The sequence below is a fragment of the Xyrauchen texanus genome, chromosome 8 (genome assembly GCF_025860055.1).
Source record: "Xyrauchen texanus isolate HMW12.3.18 chromosome 8, RBS_HiC_50CHRs, whole genome shotgun sequence".
In the NCBI taxonomy this organism is placed as follows: Eukaryota; Metazoa; Chordata; class Actinopteri; order Cypriniformes; family Catostomidae; genus Xyrauchen; species Xyrauchen texanus.
Window position 1 is genome coordinate 16,697,814 of NC_068283.1, and position 25,130 is coordinate 16,722,943.

The following is a 25,130-nucleotide window of genomic DNA, read 5'->3' on the forward strand; positions in this document are numbered from 1 at the left end:
ATTTTCACAGTGAAAAATAAATCGACATACAAGCCGAAGAGTTTGATAATGGAAGTATATTGTGCAATCATAAGAATTGCTATTTATATGCAGTATACATATTTTCAAAAGGTAACCCTTGTGTTAGGGTCATCTGCAGTTAAGAAAGTGTTAATAGAAGAACATTTGCAGAGATGGAAAATCCATTTGAAGTTTTTAGCTCTAGATCAAACAGTACACTGAATGACTGTAATCATGCAAAGCTATCCGAGTGGGTTTACAGCCAGTCCTTCGTTCACAACGCAATTAATGATTCCAGCAACAAAGTCTTTCCTGCAGCTCTTCCAGCCTGATGATACACTGAATACATCAGCCACTCAATACAAATATTATGATCTGTCTGATGAGAGCCAGGGCTTCAGTCTGGATGGCTAATAAATTAGAAGCACGCTTCTCGTTTACTCATCAGAGCTAATGAGGCTGATAAAATTACCTTGAGGATCATAATTATGGGGCTAGAAGCACCAGCACCAGCACCGACACACACACACACACACACACACACACACAAAATAACAAACAGCTCAGCACATGCGGTCTGCCGCTGGACAAGCAGAGTTTGACCTTTATAATATGCTGTATGTTAGATAAGTGCATAATGTATGCTTTTGATTAAACAATTAAAAAGAATCACATTACACCAAATGCTTGAAATTCGGCTCATCCGACATTTGTGCACTACATTAGAGCACTTTCCTCATTTAAACAAAACCGAACTCGGAAAATATACAAAAACGCTCAAGCATACAGTACTCCAATTTCAAATCCATTCTGGGTTAATTACTGACCCGCGCTTAGCTGGCCTGGATCAAGCAAACATGTAAATGTCATTCAGCTACGTACCCAGAGATAGATAGTGTGCGTGCATGTGCCAGAGGTTAGGAAGGGTACATTTGAGCTGGCAGCCTGATTTAGAAATACCAGGCTTGTGACAAGTCAAAGCCAGCATCCTTTATTCCTTCCATTTCACAGGCACCTCGCACGCATTAAACACTTGATCAGTAATGGCATCTTTTGATGGACATGGGCGGTGTGGATGCGAGAGCTCACCTCTGAAAATTTCATTTCATTAGCCATTCGCAGGACGAATTGTTTTACTTATGAATATTAATGTCCGCCTAATTTGAGGCTGTTGTTAATGCTTGTCGCTAGGAGCTTGGCAAATCAGGTCCCATTCCTGTTAAAACCATGTATTAGACACCCCCCTGACACTAAGCCCTCGCCTTTGATTCTTAATTGCAGGAGTGCGAGCATTTGCGGGAGATGGGGCGCAAAGCTTTAATTAACTCTAATATCACACGTATTCAGTCTCGACTGTCACCCGCATCACGCGTGTGGCGTTCTGCACCAATATCATCCCCGGCTCCTCTCGGCTACAGAGATGGTGTTCCAAGTTCATGATCACAATTTCATGCATCTTAAATTGGGGATGGATGGCCTGTAAGCAGTGGCGTGATATTAAATGTGAGTAAATTATCTTATTGCATTTTACTAAAACCCATATTAAATGATGGCTGCATAAATGACACTTTTAAAGCATGAGCAATGATAGGGACAACAATTATGGTTGCTGCAAACAGCATGGTGTACATTTTAATTTGGAATCAGTGCAAGTTTGGGATAAACCATGCATTTTGGGTTATTGTGCACCTCTGACTATTTCTATATGGATTGACTACTTCCCCCATGCATGGAAAGGCTTTCCCATGGAACAATTTTGGGCCGCACAATTTGCATGCTGATTTTTAGAGATTGTGAGCATGAAAACTGCTTATGTATGACACGTATTTGTTTTTGAATAATAAAGCTCAGAATCAGTTGTTACAATACAATAAGAAACTTCATTGAGATTTATTTGAGAACTCATTTAAAAGTCAAATTATACAATAAATATATACATAAAAGCACATCCAAATTGCAATCCATCTCTCAAAAGAACTTAAAACTTTTTAAAACATGTCTTGTAACTTTTCTTCAGTAGGCTTTTCAAACAGTACAGTCGTATACTGATATTTTAACAGAAACATCTTTGGACCGACTATGTCTTCGAGTATACAGTAAAACGAGGTACTATTTTAATTGAACAAGGTTGGAGGACTCAAACAAACATTTATAAAACCAGTAATCCAAGCCTTTCCATCATACAAGCTTCTCTACTGCATAATCTCTAGCTTGATTTAGCATTCTGGAGAATATAAAATTAGAAATTGGAAGACAGGTGCATGTGAGCTCATAGTGCCCCCTTCAGGACACTGTAGACAGTGTGGCTTTACTACAACATTGAATGTAGGAGTATGCTGCTTAAATCTTTTTGTTAATAGGGTTAGTTAAATTAAGATGTTCTAGAGATCCAGGGATCACAATCAAATAATGTGTTTGAGCATCCGTTTGTTAATCTGTCGATAGATATCAAGTTACCATTTGTGTCTAAATAAGTGGCGGTGTAAAAACAGGAATAAACGAAAAAAAACTAATATATTCTGAACACTGTAATTATTCAAACTATCCCAAGCATTTAAAGACTAAAGAGTTTATAGGACCAAATTGTTAATTGTTAAAAGCAAACAAATAGAGCAAGAATGAGCTAAATAACCAAATATAAAGTGAAAAACTATTAAAACATGAGCAGAAAACAAATACAATTATTTTGCTCTATGAAATATCCTACTATATCCTAACTAATTCACCTGAAACAGAGTTGTGATTCTAGTCCCACATTGTTGAACCATCTCCAAACACTTGCTTAAATCTGGACTTCAAGTTCAAGTTGAGCATCAGGATCACTTCACTCCTGTTTTTCTGAAGATCACTCTCCCATGGAGGATGTTTTACTTCTCAGTCTAAATAACTTTGAGAAGGACGACTTGCGTTTGTTTTTAAACTTTTGCAGACCTGCAGCAGGATAGAGGAAATAAAGAATCACTTTCATTTAATGTTCTCCTCTGGTGTAATCTGTAAAAAGCCTTTATGGAGTTTGCAGCAAGCACTAACAAGAGCAAAGTGCTCACCAAGTCTTTGCATCATCTCATTCAACTGTTGATCTTCCTCCTCCTCTCTTGAAATGAGACATATTTATTACATTTACTTTGCAACATTGAAAAGTGGTTAATTCATTATCTTATTTGAAAAACTTATTCCAAAGGCATTGTAATAAGCATAAGAGCTGGTTTACAGGTTTATCACCTTATCCTGTCCTCCTCCAGTCCCTCAACAATGGCATTTCTGTCATTCACGATCTCCATCAGCCTGTTCAACAGCTCAGTTTCCCTCTTCTTCTCAGCCGGACACTTCAGATTTTCTAACAGACACACAAACATATTTACACCGTTATTGACATGGTGGACATACTATAGACCTCTATTGTATGTATATAAAAGCCAATTATAATTACTACAAATAACCCAAACCTACCCTTAAAAAAAATGTATATAGGGGAGACCATGGCTAGATGTAACACAGGGAAGTTGTCACCACGGCTAGTCAAATGTCCAATTGTGCAAATGTGCATTTCCCTTTCATATGAACTCGAGCTGCGTATTCGCTATGGGACACCATCGGAGTGTCACGTGGTCTGAAACCCTTATACAATCACTCCAATTTTTTGGCTAATGGTGCTTAGGCAACTTCCCTAGGGAGCAATGTCATTGGCTCCATAAAGGTGCTCGCTTTGCGCCATCAAGTCAGATTTTCTTTTCTTCAGTGCACGATTGTCAGCGTTGCCACAAGGGCCTCTAGAGCGGATTTTCTTCTTTCAAATCAACAATTGTCATGGCGGACTCGGGCAGCAATTTGAGTTGAATCTTTTCGAAAAATAGATATAACTTTGTCCAGTCCATTCAAATGAACTTGTTTGTTCTCAGATTCTCTCCCCACTCCTCAACTATCAACTCACCACATACGGGCTGTATACCAAAAAAATTAATCTCTTAATTTACAGCTTTATGAAAGACTGTAACTCTTACGGAACTGGTCTCCAAACAGTTTGAAAAGCACCTTAATTTCATCCTACCTCCGTATACAGCCTCCAAAGGCAGCATTTTCCTGGTTTCGATGCAGCACCGGTTTCGTGGTCATGCCTAAAAAAACTCTAAATCACCCTCTTTTGATGTGAGGTTTATAACCGCCAGAGCAACGCATGAGCGTACGTAATGTACACTGGTGGCCAAAAGTTTGGAATAAATGTACAGATTTTGTTCTTATGGAAATAAATTTGTATTTTTATTCACCAAAGTGGCATTCAACTGATCACAATGTATAGCCTGGATATTAATAACGTGAAAAATTACTATTACAATTTGAAAATTCTTAAACAAAGAGCTCTCATCAAAAACCTTTTTGTCCAGATACTCAGTTGACATTTCACCCCACACTTCCTGTAGGCCTTGCCATAGATGTGGCTGTCTTGTTGGGCACTTCTCACGCACTTTACAATCTAGCTGATCCCACAAAAGCTCAATGGGGTTTAGATCCATAACACTCTTTTCCAATGTCCAATGTCTGTTTCTTTGCCCACTCTAACCTTTTTTTTCTGTTTCAAAAGTGGCTTTTTCTTTGCAATTCATCCCATAAGCCCTGCACCCCTGAGTCTTCTCTTTACTGTTGTACATGAAACTGGTGTTGAGCGGGTAGAATTCAATGAAGCTGTCAGCTGAGGACATGCGAGGCGTTTTTCTCAAACTAGAGATTCTGATATACTTATCCTCTTGTTTAGTTGTACATCTGGCCTTCCACTTCTCATTCTGTCCTTGTTAGAACCAGTTGTCCTTTGTCTTTGAAGACTGTAGAGTACACCTTTGTATGAAATCCAAGTGCAATTTCAAGCATCGTATGGCCTTCATTCCTCAAAACAATGACTGACTGATGAGTTTCTAGAGAAAGCGGTTTCTTTTTTGCCATTTTTGACCTTAAGACATGCCAGTCCATTCCATACTGTGGCAACTCAAACAAATACAAAAAAGACAATGTCTAGATTTGATAAAAAATACTTTTTTCAAATAGTGATGGTAATGTTTGTTACATCAGTAATGTTCTGACTAGACATTGCGATCAGTTAAATGCCTCTTGGTGAATAAAAAGTACCAATCTCCTCCCAAACAGCAAAATCTGTAAATTTTTCCAGACTTTTGGCCCCAGTATATGAACAACTGAACCACGCATTGGCCAAGCGCTAGCTTCTGCATTTGCGTACTTGCGTTGAAATATGTTTCTGCCTTTATACAGTGTAAATTTCAGAGCAATCTTAATTGGGTTTTTCCAAACATTACAAGGTTCCGAAGGGGACAGCGGTGCTTTGAGGCTTGCAATTTCTCACCATGAGGTGTTATCCCTACTTGATTCAGTTCCACTGCCTCCAGATTTGGAGCTCCGTGTGCGGGAGCCATTTGGGATTTTGGTTTTGTGTCAGAGAGGATTAGAGTGCGAACGGACATCAGATTCTTCCCCGTGTTTGTTGCCCTGAGAGAAAGCACTAGTCTTGCGGACATGCTCCAAAACCTAGCTCGGTGGCCATTTTCTGACAAAAAAACCATGCAAAAGAAATACCATGTGCATCTTGAGCCATCACCATTAAACAAAACACTGTATGAGAGAATTAGTCATTGGATGGGAACTAATTGGCCCCTCTCTCCCTTTTGTCTTTATTCATGTGCCTTTTCCCAGAACGACACAAAGCGATGGAGGAGCTGCCTCTGCCTTTCTCTTACTCCCATTCAAACTGCTCGTGGTGGAGGGGATCGTGCATGGAATGGTGAGCCCGGCCACGGAACAAGGGGGCTGGAATAAAATAATACTTCCCAATGGAGTGTCTTTATCTGTACCATTATTCTTTCATGGCCATTATTCTTTCGGGATTCCATCAGGAGATGGGAGGTATTTTTTTTTATTCTCAACTGTTTATGTACCACGCGGGCATTCTGGTGAGACGAGACACGCACTGCTATTTCAGCGCAATTTTCCGGTGGCAGCATGGATGTTGCTCTTTTCAGTCTTCTGTTGGATCAACACATGATCGTTTTGCATTCCAACTAAGCGCATCATGTTAAAGAATGCCTTTTAGTTCATATCGGCTCCATTCGGACATTGGGGATGTTCATCAAGCACAAGTGTACACAAAACACACAGTGAACATAACCATACGTTGTCCTCCCATAAAGAAAGCTGGGCTATTGTGGCAAACCTGCTTGCTCTCAAATCCCTCCATGTTCACACATTCTTCCCTGTTCTATGCTAGGGAAGATAGTTTATCTGGTGATCTCTGCTGTAAATACATTCATAGTGACTGCTTTTTATAATTGCCTGATCAAATTCAGCCTCTGTCTCCATGACAAACGGTTTGGAGAAATGCATAATAGAATTTGATGTTCATCAAGCACAAGTGTACACAAACACAGTGAACATAAGCAACACATGTTATCCCCCCAAAAAGAATGCTGTGGCCGTTGTGGCAAACAAGTTCTCTCAAACATTTCCCAATATTCATAAAATTTTACCCATTCAAAATACAAAGGTAAATGTTTATTCTGTCAGCCTTCCTGCTGTAGATACATTTCAGGACTCTCATCATTTATGCATAAATACAACAAAGGTAAAACTTTATAAAATTCCCTTCAACCATCCACAGTACTGGAGGGGTAAAGGCTTCCCTCCGCTGTGCCGCTGGTTCTGGGGCAGACGTCAAAAGTAAACCAAGCGTGCCATCTAGTGGTTACAGGTTGTGCTGCAGGCAAGACCCTTGCATTAATTCCCCTGTCTGCGCATCTGTGTCTGCTTGGCAGCAGCTGATGGGCGTTTTGAACTTTGTACTTCGGAAGATAAACCAAGCTTACGTCATTAAATTCAGGTGGCTTGCATCTTATCCGGTTGGACAACTGGACGGTGGTGTCCTACATCAATTGCCAGGGAGGAGTTCGCACATATGCCATGCTCAAACAGGCATGTTGCTTTTTTCTGTGGCCACAGGACAATGAGCCGTCTCTATAAGCCGTATATTTTCTGGGCTGGTTGAATTTTGGGGCAGATCTCCCATCCAGTGGACATTACATCCTCAGATTATGGAAGAAATCTGGAGAAGGTTCAGCAGAGCAGAAGTGGACCCGTTCGCTTTGAGCGAGACGTTACACTGTCCCCTCTGGTTTTACCTCTTGGCCCCGACACTGCTGGGAATCGATGCATTGGCACATCAGAGGCTGACAGTGCAGCTTTACGTATTTCTACTGATCAGTCTACTGCATGGGGCAGCATTTGGCACCCCCCAGACAGATTTGTGGAAGTTATGGGTATGGCCCCTCAACGGGGCATTTTTTTTGAATGATGGGTTATCCCCCTCTGTGGTCGATACCATTCTAAATACTAGACCTCCATAAACTAGGAGGCTTTATATGTTTCAGCTGGCATATTTTTGCTTCTTGGTGTACAGCACGAGGTGAAAATTTAGTTCACTGCCCTGTACAGTAAAATTTTTGCAAGAGCGTCTTGGACCGGGGTTGTCCCTGCAAGGCTTAAAGTCTATGTTGCGTATCGGCTGAGTATGCGCTTATCAGTGGAGTCTCTGTCAGTAGACATTTCTTGCCTTTTGTTTTGCATGGGGTACACAGGCTTAGACCTTTTTGTCCATCCACGTTCCTTAAATGGAATTTATCTATTGTTTTAGAGGCGCTCACAGGTGCTCCGTTCGAGCCCTTGGCAACAGTCACTCATAAGTGTTTGGCTCTTAAAAATGGCCCTGCTAGTGGCATTGGCATAGTTTAGAAGAGTTGGTGATTTGCATACCCTGTCGCTCAATCCCTTATGTATGGATTTTGCAACAAGGTGTTCAAGGGGTTAAAACTTTGTTTGGGCTATTTGCCAAGGTTATTTCGACAATTTTGCTCGCAAACTATTAATTTTCAGGCTTTCTATCCTCCCCCATTTGACTCGGATGTGCTTGAAAAGTTGCATATGCTTTGCCCAGTTTGGGCGCTGCGAGTTTACCATACTAGCCAGTGGGGCAAGTCAGTACAGATGTTTGAGTGCTTTGGTGGCAGCAACAGGGGTGTTTCAGTGTCTCAATGGCTTATTGATACAAATTCATGTTTACAAAGTGCACGGTTTACCTATGCCTTTTGGTATTCAAGCCCATTCTACAAGGAGTATGGCACCTTCATGAGCTTTGTCTAGAGGTGCATCCTTGGAGGACATTTTTATGGTGGGAGGGTCGTCCTCTCAGTATACATTTGTTAGATTTTATAACCTGGATGAGGGTTTGACTCCTGCTTCCCAGGTTCTGTTGGAACAGGGGTAAACTCATAATTCCTTTTCATTCGGAAGCATTAGCTCGCTTGTGCGCCACTATATGCTTGCCACACAGGCTTAGACAGTTTGCAGCTACTGTTCCAAATGGCGTGAATGTATATCATTCCCAAAGCAAATACGCAGCTTAAATTCCAACGAAAGGGAACGTCTCCATTACGTGGAACGTAACCCTGGTTCCCTGAGTGGGAACAAGAAGCTGCGCAGCTGGCCATACTATCTAGCAGCCGCATAGAATCATGCCTTCCTGCAGAAAATATGATTTGATGGTGCGAAAGCGAGCACCTCTATGGAGCTTGTGACGTAGCTCCCTAGAGGCGTTGCTTAAGCGCCATTATCCAATAAACTGCGGTGATCGTATAAGGGCTTCAGACCACATGTCACTGAGATGGTGTCCCATAGCGAATAGCCAGCTTGGGTCACGCTGTCACATTTTAAATGGTATAAATGTACGCACTTTATCAATTAAAATATTTATTGGCCAAATCAATGTTTCTATATTTGTCATTTCATTAATCATTTTGTGCTTACCCCATCAACTATGACAAGAAGCCACAAAAGACATCTTTTTTTTCCTAGCAAATATTTGTGGAAATATTTTTCTGTAGCCAAGACTTTAAGTAGAGTACTACAGTACGTGGCTGTGCAGAAACAGACCTTCAAAAATAAAGCCATCCTGAGAAATACTCACTGGAGTAAAAAGTGTGATAACTAGACCCAGCCATTTATTAATCACCTTTACACTTTTAAAGAAAGTTGTCAGATTTGGCCAATTTCTGGGACAAATTTAATTAAATAGTTTCATACCTGACATTATTTCAATATATTATTTCAAATGTGTTATAAAAGTAGTTTTCACCACACATTTTATTCCAAAGCAGAACAATTATTATTGGTATGATTTAAAGCACTTAAATGTCAAATAATTGCCTCCATGTATTAATAGAGATCAACAACGAGTCTTCTAATCTATCATTTGTGCTAGAAAGAATTTTAGATTTAGAACAGGAAATTGTAAATTCTGATTCACCATAACCACAGGTTAAGATACACAATCTTCCCCAATAATGCCCCAATAAGTCAAAACGGCAAGGCTCTTTAGAACAGTTAGAACGATATATAGGTTTTATTGATTAATCGGTACCAATAGTTGCTTTTGGGAAAAATCACAAATATATGCTGATAATTGCCTATATTTTATTTTCATTTTTTTCCTAATTTTAATGTACTAATCTATAGCCTATAAAAAGCTTAATTTGGTAAATACTCACATATAGAGAGCATTGTAACAGAGCCAAATTTCTGTAATTTCAAAATAAGAGTACCCGGTGTACTTCTGGCTTAAAGTATAAAGTACCACGTTATGCACCAAATTTATCTGGTTATTATTGGGATTTTGGTTCAACCAATAAACTGCTTTTGGAATTGTATTCATTTTGCAGCCTCAATGTCTGTGCCCTTCACAGTAAGGAAAGAATAAAGGTATTTTTTATTATTATTTAGATTGATTTAAAAAAGCAATGTGGATTAATCGGTTATCGGCCTTAACCACCCCCTTAACTATTGGTATCAGCAAAATCCCAAAAAATCGGTTGACCTCTACTCTTTAGTGTAACAATACAGAACTTTGCTTGTTAGCTGATTGCATAATTTCTCACGGTCATTGAGTTGATATTTTTTACAATGAGCAAAATCTTATTTAGGTTATTAATCAGCCCTCAAATTATTTGAAAAAAATAAATAAAAGTGCATACCACTTTGTAAATAAGGTGTTATTCACTTTTAGCCAAATAAATAAGTGCATAATGAAAGTACTTCATGTAACTAATAAAACAGACTTGTTTCAAACTTCCAAAAACTTATTTTGGTGCCCATCTCCTAGCGCTCGCTGGTGAGTGTTTGAACAGAGAAGGTGAGGCTTCATTTCTACTTTACACACTGGTTACCTGGTGTATTGATCAATCTCCTGAGCTCTCCCTCCACTCCTGGCTGCTGCTCCTCCAGATCCTGTGTTCTTGCACTTTTGAAAAGAGGTATGTAGGTGTGAAAAAGGGTTAGTTTACCAAAACATATTCACATTCATTGCATTGATGTTCCATACAATGAAAGTGAATGGTGACTGAAGCTAACACTCTGCCAAACAATTATTTTTGTTTAATATGTCCCATATGAATTTGTTTCTTCCATGAAACAAAGAGGGTGAATACATGACAATTTTCATTTTTGAGACCATCTAGATTGTCTATTGGTCTGAGGGAAAGGTTTTGAGCCATTTCTACCCAAAGTTCAACATTTTGGTGAATAAGTTAAAAGGGATCACTTACATATACATTAACTCCGACTCCCTCCGAATGTAGCTTTGTTTTTTACGAATCAGGTTAAACCAGTCCACCATCAAGGGATCCATCAGTAGGTCCCCATGTCCCTCTGTAAAACAGGCCAATGTTACCAAGGACACTAGAGGTCCAACCTGCACCATTCACATTTTGACACATCTGAGAGACACTCCACCTCAAGCCACAATTTAAAATGTTCTGGAGACGGGCATCTTGAAATAATTTCAACTTCTATTTGAGCTATGAATGAATTCTATTTGTCTTCTAATAGAGCACTGTAATACTGTCTAAAAGGCATGTTTCCACTGACATTGCCTTGAGGTGGTACAAAAACATACAAGTACAATCATTCAGTGCACATACACCCTTGCGTAATTTGATCAAGTGGTGGTCTTTGGTGGCAGTTGGGCTCTATCAAATCCCACTGGCTGCTGGCAGCAGGACAGGTGACTATAGCTGTGAGACTGGAGGTGATATTACTGTGCCGAGACCATGGTGACCTTGCAAAGAGCCAATCAGGTGCCCTTTTCGCATTCAGCCACCAGCCACTCACTGCAGCCCACTGCCTCTTCTCCATTTCCATTCCGTCATCCCACAGGAGGAGAGGGAGCTTCCCTGCACCTCGCCTAATTTGGCCCTGGCAGCTGGAAATGGGAACCCTTTATTGGCCACAGCCACAGCTTAAGGCAACAGCAGAATTCCTTCTCCCAGGCGGATGGGCTCAGCTAACAGGTTTGGAATGAGTGCACAACTCCCAGAACTCCATGAACACACTCCACACACATTTACACACCAATGGGGCTACTCTATGCTGTCTAAAGCATTGTAAATGATCAGTCTCATATTGCACAAAAAGGAGTATCAGATGTCCAAACAAGCTTATTTGGTCCAAAATAACCTTGAAAGTCCTTCAGGAATGTTTCAAAGTACACTTTAAAACAGCTTAATAGCAACAACAACTAGTCTAACCAGGAGGAATTATTTTGCAAACATTTAAGTTACTCATGTATGAGAAAATAAAAATCTATTTAAAAACAAAAAATATCTGGATGTTCGAGTACCAAGAAAACTTTGTAAAAGAAGCCTTTAAAAATGAAAAATGAGAAACACTTCTTACATTAACTACAGGGCAGCATCTGATCACATACTTACCTTCTTCATATATGCGAAGTCTTCTCTCCAATTCTATCCCCTCGTTCTCCAAAACGTTTACATTGTTCTCAATTTCCTGCAACTCTTTTGTGATTTGGTCTTCAGGGATGTGGCAAGGCTTTATCTGAGCAAAGATAAATACAGTGTAAACTGAGTCAGATATAGTGTAAACAGTGGTTTAAAGAGTTCTCTGCACAATTGGGAACATTCAACAGTTACATGAGTGAGATGTTTTTGCGAACTTACAGTGGGTGACCTTATCTCATCCATCAAGCCCCTTTCAGCAGCGCATTTTCCATTTTCATAACCTAGATATAAAACAAAGTTTTTGTCTTTAAATTACTCATCTTTAAGACCGCTACTTTCCAAGCACAACTGTTTTCTTTAAAGCACTCATGGTATGAAACTTAAGACATTAAAAATTTGGTTTCCCTGAAGGGGTACACTTCAGATATGCAGACAGCTAATGATCTGAATAGTTTTTATTTAAGATTAAATTCAGATTTTCCCCATGAGCATGAAATTAAGGATTTATATGATCACAGAGCAGAACTATTTTAGATGGACAAATGTATATAAAAGCCCATTTTTAAGTTTACTTGGTGTTAAGTGTTTGTGTATATCCTGACGAATCCATATTGCTTCTAAATATTGATTTATTTGATTTATTATTTTGTTTTCTTTTGTTCTCACTGATTGTGTTTATGGGATGTCTTTAATGTGACACTTGTGCAAATCAAATTTCCCCAAGGGATAAATAATAAAACTGAACTGAACAGACTGTTTAAGTTCTTAAAGATGGATTAATAAAAGCAAATAAATGACTGCAGGCAGCTACACATGGACATAGCATAATGTCCAAAATTGCTGGGCTATACTGAATCTCCTTTTCACAAAAGGGTGCTTTTACAGACTGTAGTTAGGTTAACATTGATCACATTGGCATCTTGAGGTTCGAAATGGCAAGCCGTTTTAGGTTTCGATTAAAGATTTTTATAGGATACAAATCATGCTCAATATCTGCCCAATTATTTCTCAACTGATGAGCTTAAAAGCTTTGATAACATTTCCATTTTCATAAATTCAAAAAATGCTTACTTGAGTTCACTTGCCCATGGTGGGGTTGTTCTGGAGATGAAGGTTTGCGATGGGACGGAGAAGGTGAGACACATGAGGACATGAGACACTTGCTTTTAGAACCTGTGGGAAAAAAGAACGATTATCAACCAAAATCTCAGCATACTGCAAGTGATGTAATAATGTGGCCTGGAATTACCCTGTCTAGCAGACCCATCACAGTTGTGACCCAAACATGAGACAACAGGACTGAATTGTTGGATGGGTGAAGAGGTCACAGACCACACTTCATTTGAAGGACAACCTAGAGGTGGGAAAATAAAAACATCAAGGTCACATCAGCATTTGATATTTGATGGGCATGCTTGCCATTTCAGGTGTTCAAACATTCCAGACTTACCCCAGGTACCCCATGTTTCCGACTGCGGCCCTCTCTCAACTACATACTGCTGAGCAATATGGTTAGAGCAATGACTGTTTGATGTGTGTGAGTTTGGGGCAGGTGTACCCTTTTGGATTGTTAACTCATTATGGCTGGAGGTGAAGTAACTTTTATTTTTCTTGGGAGTTAACATGATCCCCTTGGCAGAATCTTCAGATCTAAGAGAAAAGTTTGACTTGCTGTAAATTGATAAAGACTTAACCAACCTGAGTAGTAGTAACAGTAATCTATTTAACCAGGCAAAAACACTTGACAATTTAAACAACAATTTACAAAAATAACCTTCCACCACCAATTAATAATTCAGTGCCTCACCTTAAGGTACAGCAGAGGCCAATAAAACAAAAAGAATGATCAGAGGAACTCTAAGTAAGAGCATAGCATTTCAGTGGGGGCTTGTTTAGGCACAGCACTCCTTAGGACTGTTGAGGATTGGGGATAGAGTGAGTGGACGCACTCTGAGCCAGTCAAACACTATGGGGGAGGCGGGAGGCATCCGCAGGCTAGAGGGTGGATAAATGAAAGGCCCCACTGTCAGTACTCCAGCTCTGAAGTGTCATTGCAGCTCACACCCGAGTGACTCTGCCGGCTTCCCCTCGTGTGGATTAGAAAGCATTAGTGATAACTAGGCAGACCGAACTTACTTCAGTCCTGGTCCATTTGGAGCTGCCTTTGATGTCCAGTCATCCGGGGCTTCGTTGCTCTGAGCTTCTTTGGCTGAAGCCAAGAGAAGAGAGGAAAATTATGGCACACAAAACGTACAAGTCACAATTATGAAATTATGCCAGTTGAGGCAATCTGATCAAAAAAGATACAAAATATAGCTGCAAACAGCAATGATTGGGGCCAAGTCCTGCTGGCATCCACCAAGTAAAATGCAAAAAGCTCTAGTGCAGAGGTACAACTACAGCTGTCAAGATTACGAAATTTGGCTGTCGATTAATTGTTAAACAGACAAGCATTATAATCACAACTATTTGTTTGACAATTAATCGACAGCCAAATTTCGTGGTTTTGACTACATGTTTTTGACTACAAATTGTCTGTTTTGGTATGTACCCTCAGATCATGGTCCTAATGAAGCATTCCAAGTTTGGTTTCGATAGGAGAAAGCATTGCAGAATTACAGACTGACTTCCTGTTTTACATCAACATTGTTAACTTCATGCTAGCGTAACTTTTCAGACAATGGCAAAAATCTATTATTTAATGTCACTTCTGTGTGGCTCTGTCTGAAGATCATGTGGGCAGTTTTTATGCAAATCAGACAAAGTTTATAGTAACAGTAAGACAAAAGAGGCAAGTAAAAGAACAAGGAAGAGGGAAGAAATAATAATAATAATAATAATATACACCATCGGGGCTTGGCCACTAAATATTACATGGTGAATGACGTTCAAAAAATATACTTTTTACAGCATGCTATTTTGTCCCAAAATATTGAGAAAAAGGGGCTTCTTTGTTTATGACTCCTTCAAGATTCAGTCAAATTCTAAAGGACTACATAGAAAACATGAATAAAGTGGTGATAATCAATGCCAGCCTGAGTCATTCATCATAATTTTACAGTTTTCCTGCCTCTATTCTTGTCTACTACATATTGCATATGTGTATGGTAATATTTTCCATGTGACCTTTAAAAACCATTTCAAAATAAGACCACAATCCACACAAGCAAAGGTCATCAGCAAGTGAATGCCACCTTTGGCAGTAGAAAGCAGCAAGCATGGAGGTCTGCAGTGCTTTTTGCCGATGGCAATATGGTAGAGGGATTCCTTGGTGTTCAAGCTGCTAATGCTGATAGCAGGCGTGGATGGAGTGGCCTGACTTGAGTTCCTTCCTGCTGAATCACGGCTGTGTAACTCCTGACCCAAGTTGGAGACCTCAGCAGAAGGGCATCTGATTTTTAGCCTTAAAGAGACAATACCAGTGTCACCTTATATTCAGAATTCACATGATGCAATATTAACCTACGTCAGAACTCTACAGTATAAGGATCTAAATCACTTGTGAGCCATTGTATTTAAAGCTCAGCTCCTCCCCAAGCATTCAATAAGGGTTATCACACTATGCATATCCTCAATGTACTGTAATATCTCTGATATTTTCAAGATATTACATTACTGTGTCAGACGAATAAAGCATTGATTGGACAATAAAATGTGCCTTTAGATGTCAATGTATTGTTTGTTTCATTTCCATATCATTGAACATAAGCCTTTCACTGGCTTAAGGTCTACGGTGACCAATTTTCCAAGCAAGTTTTTTAATCTGTAAACTTGGCTGTTCTCACTGAGATAGGACGCATTCTTCCATTCTGCTTAGGAGTGTCTCAATGTGGTTGCATCGTATTTCACTGGTTGTCAGCATTTGTAACCATAAATGATGAGTTTATATGAAGCTGTGACATGTTAAATGTAGGGCTGAGCAACATGTCTTAAATCTATGATATTTGACATCTCGATAATTATGTATTTGCTCTAAAATGGCTCAAAAGTGTGTTTTTTTTATTTATTTTTTTAAACAGAAGAACAATAATTTCATCCAAACAGCCACTGTATCCAAGTAAATTCAATAGTTTGAAGACATTATAATTAATTTTTCAATAAATAAACACAAGGGAGAATGAAATTCAATCATTTTCATTGAAATATACAGTATATCATACACAATGATATATAGTAGTGTAATTAAAAGCATCATTTACCATCAAATGTTTTTACAAATATATTTTTGTGAATGAACAAGGTGTGCAAAGCTAATTCACAGACTTATTTTTGAAACTCCAGTGGAACATTGCATAATACTAAATTATTACTGTGGGACACCAAAGGTTTATTATTATGATGATGAATATTCTTATTCTGATTATTAGATTTGTGATACAAAAGTAATATATTTCTGTCCTGTTTTCACCTGGGGCTTTTATTTTGACACCGAAAGTGTCGTCGTATTTACCTCAACTTCACAAGGAGCTTTTATTTCAACACAGAAAATGCAATGAGCATTTCACAGTCTACAATGTTCTGCATTTCCTGGAAGGCTGTAATCTCCTATTCCATTATTCTGTGCCACGTTTGTAGATTTGTATAATAACTTGTAGTTGTTCCTAATTACTTTGATTTCACAATGTACGTGAACCGATCTGAGAGCTGCCCGGACTAGCCCATGCTGATTGAGAGTCGCAGAAAAAAAAAAAAAAGCTTGAATTGCTCTGTTGGTAGGAAAATTCCTTTTTACGGATATTGTGTACAGTCTGGGGGCATTTTTAATAGCATAAACTTAGCTTATTTTATATAATTAATCACTTAAATGTACACATTAAATCTACAGCCTGTACTACCTACATATTCATTATCATTTGCTATGTACAGATGCAGAAACTCACACAGCGTTTAGTTTTGTTTGAGGGAAAGCTGACAGCATGGTGACAGTTGAACAGTGATGGCAAATGTGTTAACTGGAGTGCTGTACTTGTCGAAAGCTATGAACCTCATAAATATGAAAATAAGAATGCTACACTGTGTTAAATCTCAAAACCTGAATACACAGTTTTAATGACTAAATGTGTGAAAAATGGAAAAAGATAAACCGGGCTTACATTGTTACAAAGTTTGCAGCGAAGTTTGCCACAAGTCGACACAAGGCAACTCTAATAATGGAATGCATGAGAGTAATTATTCACTTGAATAAAAAAGGCTTTCAAACATTCAGTCACTCACTGCCTCTCTGTTCCGGGATGAGAATTAAGCGCGTTGTTATTATTGCAGTTTCCTTCTAGTAGTTTCCCATTGATCAGTGCATTGGTCCGGTCTTTCTCCTCCATCTTCAGACTGGTGCTTTGATTGGTGGAGGGCTCTGAGGAGCATGGCTGTGACCTCGTACTGGGACGAAGCTCTGCTACTGGGGTACAGGATTGGAAGAACTTCTGTCTGGCTGCCTGAGTCCTCTGAGCAGAGGCAGTCCATGACTGTGGGGCTGGACTGGGGTCAGCTGTTCTGAGCACAGCTTTGACAGGCATAGATAATACTGAGGTGTAGTGCTGGGAAGTTGGCTGACTTCCGTTGTCAGACTTGGAATCCAGTTTAGCAAGCAAAAATCCACTGTCCTTAAAAGGCTTAACAGTAGGCTTGAAGCCATTCTGGGCCTGCTGGTGAACAGTGCAGACTAGTGAGCCAGTGTCTGTTCCCAATTTATATGCCCCAAATTTCAGAGTGCCATAGCATACACTACACCTATTACACAAGAACAACAACAGTTATAGCTCTTTATGTACCTCCAAGTTTTCAATATCAAAACACAACATGGCAATAAAATGACTAGATTAATGCATTAATGCAGTAATTTATACTGAGTGAGACCACTCACATGAGATAAGGACTCTAGTCATATTAGTAACCTTATAAAAGCTGTTCTACTCTATATGGAGAGGGTCTCCTCATGGGGGTAGCCATTTTAGAAATCACATGACCAGCTGAATATTACTCGCTTAATATCACTAACCATCTTATGGAACACTTTCACTCTTGGATTAAATTAATTGACTAACTTTGAATAGTGAATTTCTACAATGGCATATGTAACTGAAAACTATTTATTTTGAATGATGCACCTTTAAAAAAAAAATACAAATATAGCAAACACTTTTAAATTTACGCTGCTAAATAAGTCAGAAACAAAAATCAAATCCATTTTAATAACGTAAAGCCAGTAAGCCACGCAATTTCAGGTCTCATTCATGTCTATAGCACAAACAGCACAGGACAATTTTGTGCTAAAGTTTAAGATTTATGCTCTGACCAATAATTATAAGCAATAACAATAGTGGCGCATGCAACAATTATTTGTCATAAGTGGAAAACTCACTTAAAGCAGCTCCGGTGGTAGAGTTTCCCATCCACCAGATGTCTCTGGACCAGATGCACATAATTCCCACATACTGCACATTCACTTTTCAGTGTTCCCGTTTTATTTGAGCTCTCCACTAAAACAGTTCTCTGTAAAAGACCAGATGAAAACAGATTATGAAACACATTTTTTTAAATTTAGTTTTCCCAAATCATAAATTAAATTAATTCACTTTATCACAATATTTTTAATATATGAAAAATAGGACAGTGAAAATGCATGCCAGATTCAACCTTCATTCCAGCAGGGGCACTACATTTTATTTTGTGAGCCTATATGACTATGCCATGGCTTGAACATGAGATAATGTTTTCTAAATATTTTTTTAATGGCATTAGACTATGGTTAATATTAAAACAATAACTTAGTTTAAGCCAATAATTTGTTTTGCATGTGATTATGGGGAAAGACACTATGGCTTGACACCTTCTCAGCTTCTCTGTGTGGCTGTGGAGATTTTGCTCCGATTGGTGTGATGGGTGCCGGCACTCGTTTAACTCCTGCTGATTTCTGCAAGTCTGTGCCAGTTTGCCATGCTGGAGTGGTTAGAACATGCTTCTCTAAAGCAGTTTTCTGGATATTAAGAGATGGAGGATGGCTTTCTCTGATATTTTTTGGCATTTCTGTGTGTGGAGGATGGTTCTCTGTATTTGTTTTGAGATTGTGATTTTTGGCAACCACAGGCAGGTTTTTCTTCTCTGATGGCATCTCCTTTGAGTCCTCAGCATGACGCTTGATGCCTCCCACTCCCCCTACTGATTAGAAAAGCCATTGAAAAGGGTAAAAGGATTTTCACAATAGCAATACAAGTAAAGTTTTTCCATTCTTGTTAGAAATTTGTCACAGCAAAATATTATGTTTTGTGAAGTATGAAAAATCACGTATTCAATTGAATGTTCCAAAATTAAAAAGTAACTAAATGTAAAATAAGGCATGGCAGGTCTATTAAACTGCATTTATTCTGGAAGATCTAAGGCACAGATTTGATATACTATCAGAATTTCTCCCCCTCCCCATTTACTTAAGACATAGCCGACTGTGTATACATTAATACCTTTATCTCACAAAGATCAGCATTTTTCACCAATTATTGCAATGTATTTGACCATTCAGGTGCATATCCACATAACCTTGAACACTCTTCACAGTGCACGGACATTAAGACAACACAGAGCGTCCATGTCAGATATAATTCATTTGAAAGTAGGAATGCACTGATATGGAATTTTAGGCAGATAACCGATAATTTGCTGCTCAAGGAGGCCGATACTTTGTTTAACCCTTTAGTTTTTAATTAGCTCACAGCTCTGTTATACTCACTTACAGCAGATGATCCTGCATAAAAAAAAACTAACCCAAAAACAATGTAGCACACACTGGTCCTTTTGACATCCCCATAGAGGCAACGTTTGGAATAGCACACTAGTACAACTCCCGCACTGCGAGCTTTCTGTATTCATAGAATACAAGCACGATCTATTACATTTGTCTAAATATACAACCAGTGCTTATTACAGTAAACACTGTAACTCACAATATACTCTTGACCTTTTGGAGGAAAAAAAAAAAAAATAAAGTAGATAACTGGACGCTACTAGTGGAATTAAATGCCATTTTTAACACAGTGTAGTAGCAATAAGCAGTACTCCATTTTGAACATAGCCTAACATTCATATAAGACAGTTGCGTCAAAAAGCCCAGAAATAGTACTTCTTACTTTTCTAACTCGGGAAAGTATGAAACAACCTGCAATCGACTTCATAATTTTGCAATAACAAACTGATAGTGAATAAACTCAGTCTTACTTGGTGAGCGGCCGATGAAGAAGTTATAGTACTGCGAGACATATGTGAGGATGCTGAGCCTGTCTGGGACCGGCAAAGCCACCATGTCCTCAGCATCCAGAAGAGCTGGGATTCCCAGATGCTCTTCAGCCACACGGAATGCCTGGAGAGCATCACAAAACAGAGACTAGTCATCAATCTTACACCAATAAGAACAAGACGACCACATCTTATTAAGATGCATCTAAAACTTCTCGAAAATGTCAAGAGAACAACAAATAAGACTGCCACAATTACAGAACCTGTGAAACCCTGTGTTCTATTGAAAATGCTCAATCAACATGACCTCAATGATTGCTGCAGGGCGCCAGCATCATGCTGTGGCAATGGTTTTGTAGGCCAAAGGCACTTGGCCAATTAACTGTAAACACAGACAAGGCACAAAGAATGGAGTCGTCATAAACAGAAAAGGCCAGTAAGCAATGAGATCTGGCACCGCATCAAGAAGATCTGTGTAGGAAGAGCATAATGAATAGCACATTTCCTTTGCACACTTTGGGCCTGGGAAAGAGAACAAAAGAGGGGGATAATAGGGCATTGTTTAGGACTAACCTGGACAAACTAAAAATTTTACAGGACGGTCAAGGAGGGGCTGCATATCCTCCATGCTGCAACCACAGATGCGACTTCCTGTTTCTCTTTTGTTTGACACAGCAGAGTGGCTGCCATCTACGCACTGGCGATTTGATGTTTAAAAAACTTTTAAAACCAGGTTTAAGGTAAAATATTGGCTGGGTTTAAACAAAATACACTAAACAACAAAAGGTGGCAACACTGGCATAAATATAGCTATTAATTGGTGTATAAGTGCATCAATGAACTAACATTTGTAGCACAGAGGTAAGTTAATCTTGATGGAGAGGATCAGGTGCCCTGTAGATGGCTGTCACCCTTCTTTATAATGCATAGACTGGAAAGATGCCATATGGGTTGGGTTCCAATTACAGAAAGAAGTGGTAAGGTTTTGTAACAGATCTCAGAGTGTGGGGCCTATAATCTGGAGTCAAGCAAAGATAGAAAGAGCTCATCTTGAAAAAGTCCCAGTTGTGGTATGTCTCACTGCCTCATACTCAAAAGCACATCCTGACAGGAATTGTAGGGACACATTTTCTTTTAATAAATCGGTCACCAGGCAGCATCCCCCAACTCATCGCAAAACACATTTTCCATATGAAATACATATACTATTGCTGCCTTCAAGTGGACTTCGAAAGCTCTAACCTCTGAGGATTCATTACTATAGCATGCTACACATTTAAGTGGGAAACAAAATTAAAAGATGTCAAACATAAACAAATACACAATGAACCATGGCAAAAGCTATTTTTCTGTTGTACCAGTGGACAAGATTAAGTTAACTCACCTGCATCACTTTTACACAACCCATATGATGCATGCATCTAACAAATCATTAGTTTCCTTAAAACAAACAGCGAAAAGGGAGTAATTATTTGACTGTCACAGATAAAAAAATAAAATAAAAATTCTCCCCAATTTGGAAAGTCTTCATGGTGGCATAGTGACTCGCCTCAATCAAGATGGCAGAAGACGAATCTCAGTCACCTCTGCGTTGAGCATGTTTCCACGGAGACATAGCGCGTGTGGAGGCTTAACACCATTCTCTGCAGCATCTGCACAAACCTCACCATGGTTCTCGCTCTCGGTGGAGAGCACAGTTATAGCGACCACGAGGAGGTTACTCCACGTGACTCTACCCTCCCTAGTAACCGGGCCAATTTGGTTGCTTAGGAGACCTGGCTGGAGTCACTCAGCACACCCTGGATTCAAATTTACGACTCCAGGGGTAGTAGTCAGCATCAATACGCTGAGCTACCCAGGCCCACACAAATTAATTTTATTGAAATAAAGACCTGAAATTGAGATAACGTTGCAAAATCATTAGTTTCCATAATCACATCTCCAACATCACATCTCAGTAACTCATGCATCATCTACAATTCTGAGTGTACCACTTCTAAATGCAACTTCCCCAGGTCATTCATGTGCTCGGAACTCAGAATTAGGACTCAAACTGAAGGTTATCTGATATGCATGGTCAATCACTGGGTAACTCTATAATAATATATATTTTTTTAAAATCTTACGAAAATGTGTTGGGCATCATCAAACAGCATAAGATAAACCATTAAATGTGTGCTATACATTCTCTCATTTTAAATTGAAATCAACCACATATTCTTAAAGGGATGGTTCACCCAAAAATGAGTTATCTCATGGTTTACTCACCCTCCTGTCATCCCAGATGTGCAAGACTTTCTTCTGCAGAACACAAATAAATATTTTTAGAAGAATGTTTCAGCTCTGTAGGTCCATACAATGCAAGTGAATGGGTGCCAAAATTTTGAAGCTCCAAAATCCACATAAAAGGCAGCATAAAATTTATCCAGATTACTCCAGTGGTTAAATCAATGTGCTCAGACACAATATGATAGGTGTGAATGAGGAACAGGTCAATATTTAAATAATACATTTTCCTCCATGCCCAGAAGGGGGCAATAAAGAATATAAATCACCAAAAACAGGACGAGGAGAAAGAGAAGGAAAAATAACTTAAATATTGATTTGTTTCTCACTCACACCCATCATATCACTTCAGAATATATAGATTTAACCACCAGAGTCATCTGAAGTACTTTTATGTAGCCCTTTTTGGATTTTGGAGCTTAAAATCTTTGGCACTCATTCGCTTGCATTGTATGGACCTACAGAGCTGAGATTTTTCTAAAAATCTTCATTTGTGTTCTGCGGAATAAAGAAAGTCATACACATCTGGGATGGCTTGAGGGTGAGTAAATGATGAGAGAATTTTACTTTTTGGGTGAACCAACCCTTTAACCCTGAAGGTCGACCTAAAGAAGATAAACATTGTGTGCCTAAGACAGGTCAAATGGTAAAAGCATAAAGCATGCAAAGAGTCAGCTTGTCAGATATGTAATACAATAGTCTCTATGGCCAGAGTATAGGTCTAATCAGATTTTTAGGACAATATCATCATTATTATTTTCTCATATTCATTTTCTTTTCTCTGTCCGAAGCTCACCGATTAAGTTTTTCTGCATGATAATGTCTACTGAAACCAAAAGATATCTTGACTATGCCAACAGCTATGGCTGCCAAACATGACCTATAAATCAATTATATAGCTGAGCAATAAGTCCCATATATTAGATCACATGCATCTCTCTAGCTGTGGAAAAGGACAAGCGCTCTTATTCATGCCAGTACCAGAAAAACAGCACATTCATACAGTGACGAGTCTCTTAGATAGATGACCTTTTAAAAATTGAATTATCACTATAAATGTAAACAATACTGCAAATGAATAAGCGTCGCTACAATTGACGAGTAAAACAATGTCAATCCCAAGACAAAAAGGGAGGCTGGGTTGAAAACAAGTACACCCAGCATGTAGCAAAGAACACATTAAATCTATTAAAGAACATTGAAGTGTGTTCATCACCACAGGACAGGAGCAAACACACATCCGCACAGGATACAGCTAAATTTGGCATTAAAACATGCAAGCTGGGTCACTCTGTAACAGACAGGATTTTTGTAGTTTCCTATGACCAAGGCCAAACATCACAACTTACCAAGTGGTTGTTGTCATACACATTGTCTTTGGAGAGTGACTCAAAGTTTCTGAAAGAAAACAAGAACAAGTGTCAACAGGCAGACTGATAGAAGTCTTAAGATAAGAATGACAACACTGATACTAAATTAAACTGAACGTAAAAGCCCGGTATACTAAAATCAGAGATCTATCTGCTTGAGAAACTGAATAAAATGGATATAATACAGGGCTAGCCTATATAACCATATAAAATAAGCAAATACAATATTCAACTAACTTAACAAAAGCCTCAGGTCTACACAAAGTATTTTAAGCGGTAAATGTAAATAACACAAACTTATGAAAGGTTGCAACTCTGAGCCAAAAGAGGAGATAATGTTGAACACCTCTAGTGTTTACATCTGTAATAATTTCATTTCAAGATAGGACAGCGACCCTTTAGAAAGCATTTGGATGCTTCCACTGCATTACACAACAAAATATCAAACCAGCTGACCTCTGTAAAACAAATGACACAAGACACTTTCTCAGAGCTACTACCAAAATGAAGTGGTCACAAGATTTGAAGTCAATGCTCCTAAAGTTCACACAGGTGTCCTAGCAAAGTAACTACAGGTGTAATCTCATTGACACGAATAAACACTTGGTCTTAGCTTTGAACAGTATGTTTGTTATTCATATCATAATTACAAATTGCTTCGCTTTACTCATCAAACCGTTCTTTCTTTAGAAACATTAGTTTGATATTGTAGTACTCTTGACACTTGTTTTGCAATTGGGCAACATTGGTCCAACATTCTTGAGATGCACAATGTCGTTCTTACAAGACCCGTGTAGTATCTTCGAACGTAAACTATAAAGAGCTAACAATTTCTGCATCATCCAAATTAAGGACAATTAATTTAAAAAGAAAAAAAGGCGACTCTTACATGAGGTCCGGTCTGAATTTGTGGATAAGTGCGCAGAAGGCCAGTCCATCTCTGAAAGATGTGGTCATGTTGCTGATGCCCACATCTCTGTATCCATCGCACTGAATCTTACACCACTGCTGCAGCGCTTTGATAGCGGCCATCCTTTCAGACTGCGCTCAAAGTTACTGCGGAAAGTTTCCTTAAGAAGAACTGACAGTAAAACAAGTCGTCGGCTTGGCGAAATGAAGGAGCGAAAAGGAAATGTCGGTGGAGAGACTTCGGGAATTCCCAGGGATTTTAGCTGTGTACACTGGTGTCCTCACTGTTCACATTGGCAGAGCAGCCGCCACCTGTGGAATAGAGGAAATGACGGAGGAGGAGCCTGAAATGATCAATAATTAAACGCTAATTGCTTTATTTGTTCTTTTGTTTTGTCGATTTCTCTTCTCAATATATATTTCAAATAACAAGCATTTGCCACGTAGAGAGAAAACGTGATGAAATTAAAGGTGCACTCTCTAAAAGCTATTTAGTTTTACT

General features: G+C 39.0%; 1 protein-coding gene across 1 annotated transcript; it reads right to left on the bottom strand.

Moving 5' to 3' along the window:
• Positions 1-1,948: 1,948 nt before the first annotated feature.
• On the bottom strand, positions 1,949-24,903 carry micall2a (mical-like 2a). The gene is made up of 18 exons (XM_052132518.1): positions 24,609-24,903; positions 23,699-23,747; positions 20,046-20,187; positions 18,667-18,995; positions 18,199-18,329; positions 17,055-17,567; positions 15,035-15,243; positions 13,977-14,049; positions 13,291-13,490; positions 13,090-13,194; positions 12,912-13,013; positions 12,060-12,121; positions 11,814-11,937; positions 10,650-10,752; positions 10,272-10,345; positions 3,223-3,337; positions 3,048-3,094; positions 1,949-2,931 (listed from the first exon to the last, which is right to left on the bottom strand). The coding sequence occupies exons 1-18, from the start codon at positions 24,749-24,751 to the stop codon at positions 2,846-2,848; spliced, it is 2,607 nt and encodes an 868-aa protein (XP_051988478.1). The 5' UTR covers positions 24,752-24,903; the 3' UTR covers positions 1,949-2,845.
• Between the last annotated feature and the right edge of the window lie 227 nt (positions 24,904-25,130).

Excerpts from the sequence above, each read along its gene's own strand:
- micall2a (XM_052132518.1), bottom strand. The coding sequence starts at position 24,751 with ATGGCCGCTATCAAAGCGCTGCAGCAGTGGTGTAAGATTCAGTGCGAT. Across the intron at positions 17,568-18,198 it reads TACCACCGGAGCTGCTTTAA|GTGTAGTGTATGCTATGGCA; the intron begins GTGAGTTTTCCA and ends CTTGTGTAATAG. Across the intron at positions 13,195-13,290 it reads GGAAACATGGGGTACCTGGG|GTTGTCCTTCAAATGAAGTG; the intron begins GTAAGTCTGGAA and ends TCCCACCTCTAG.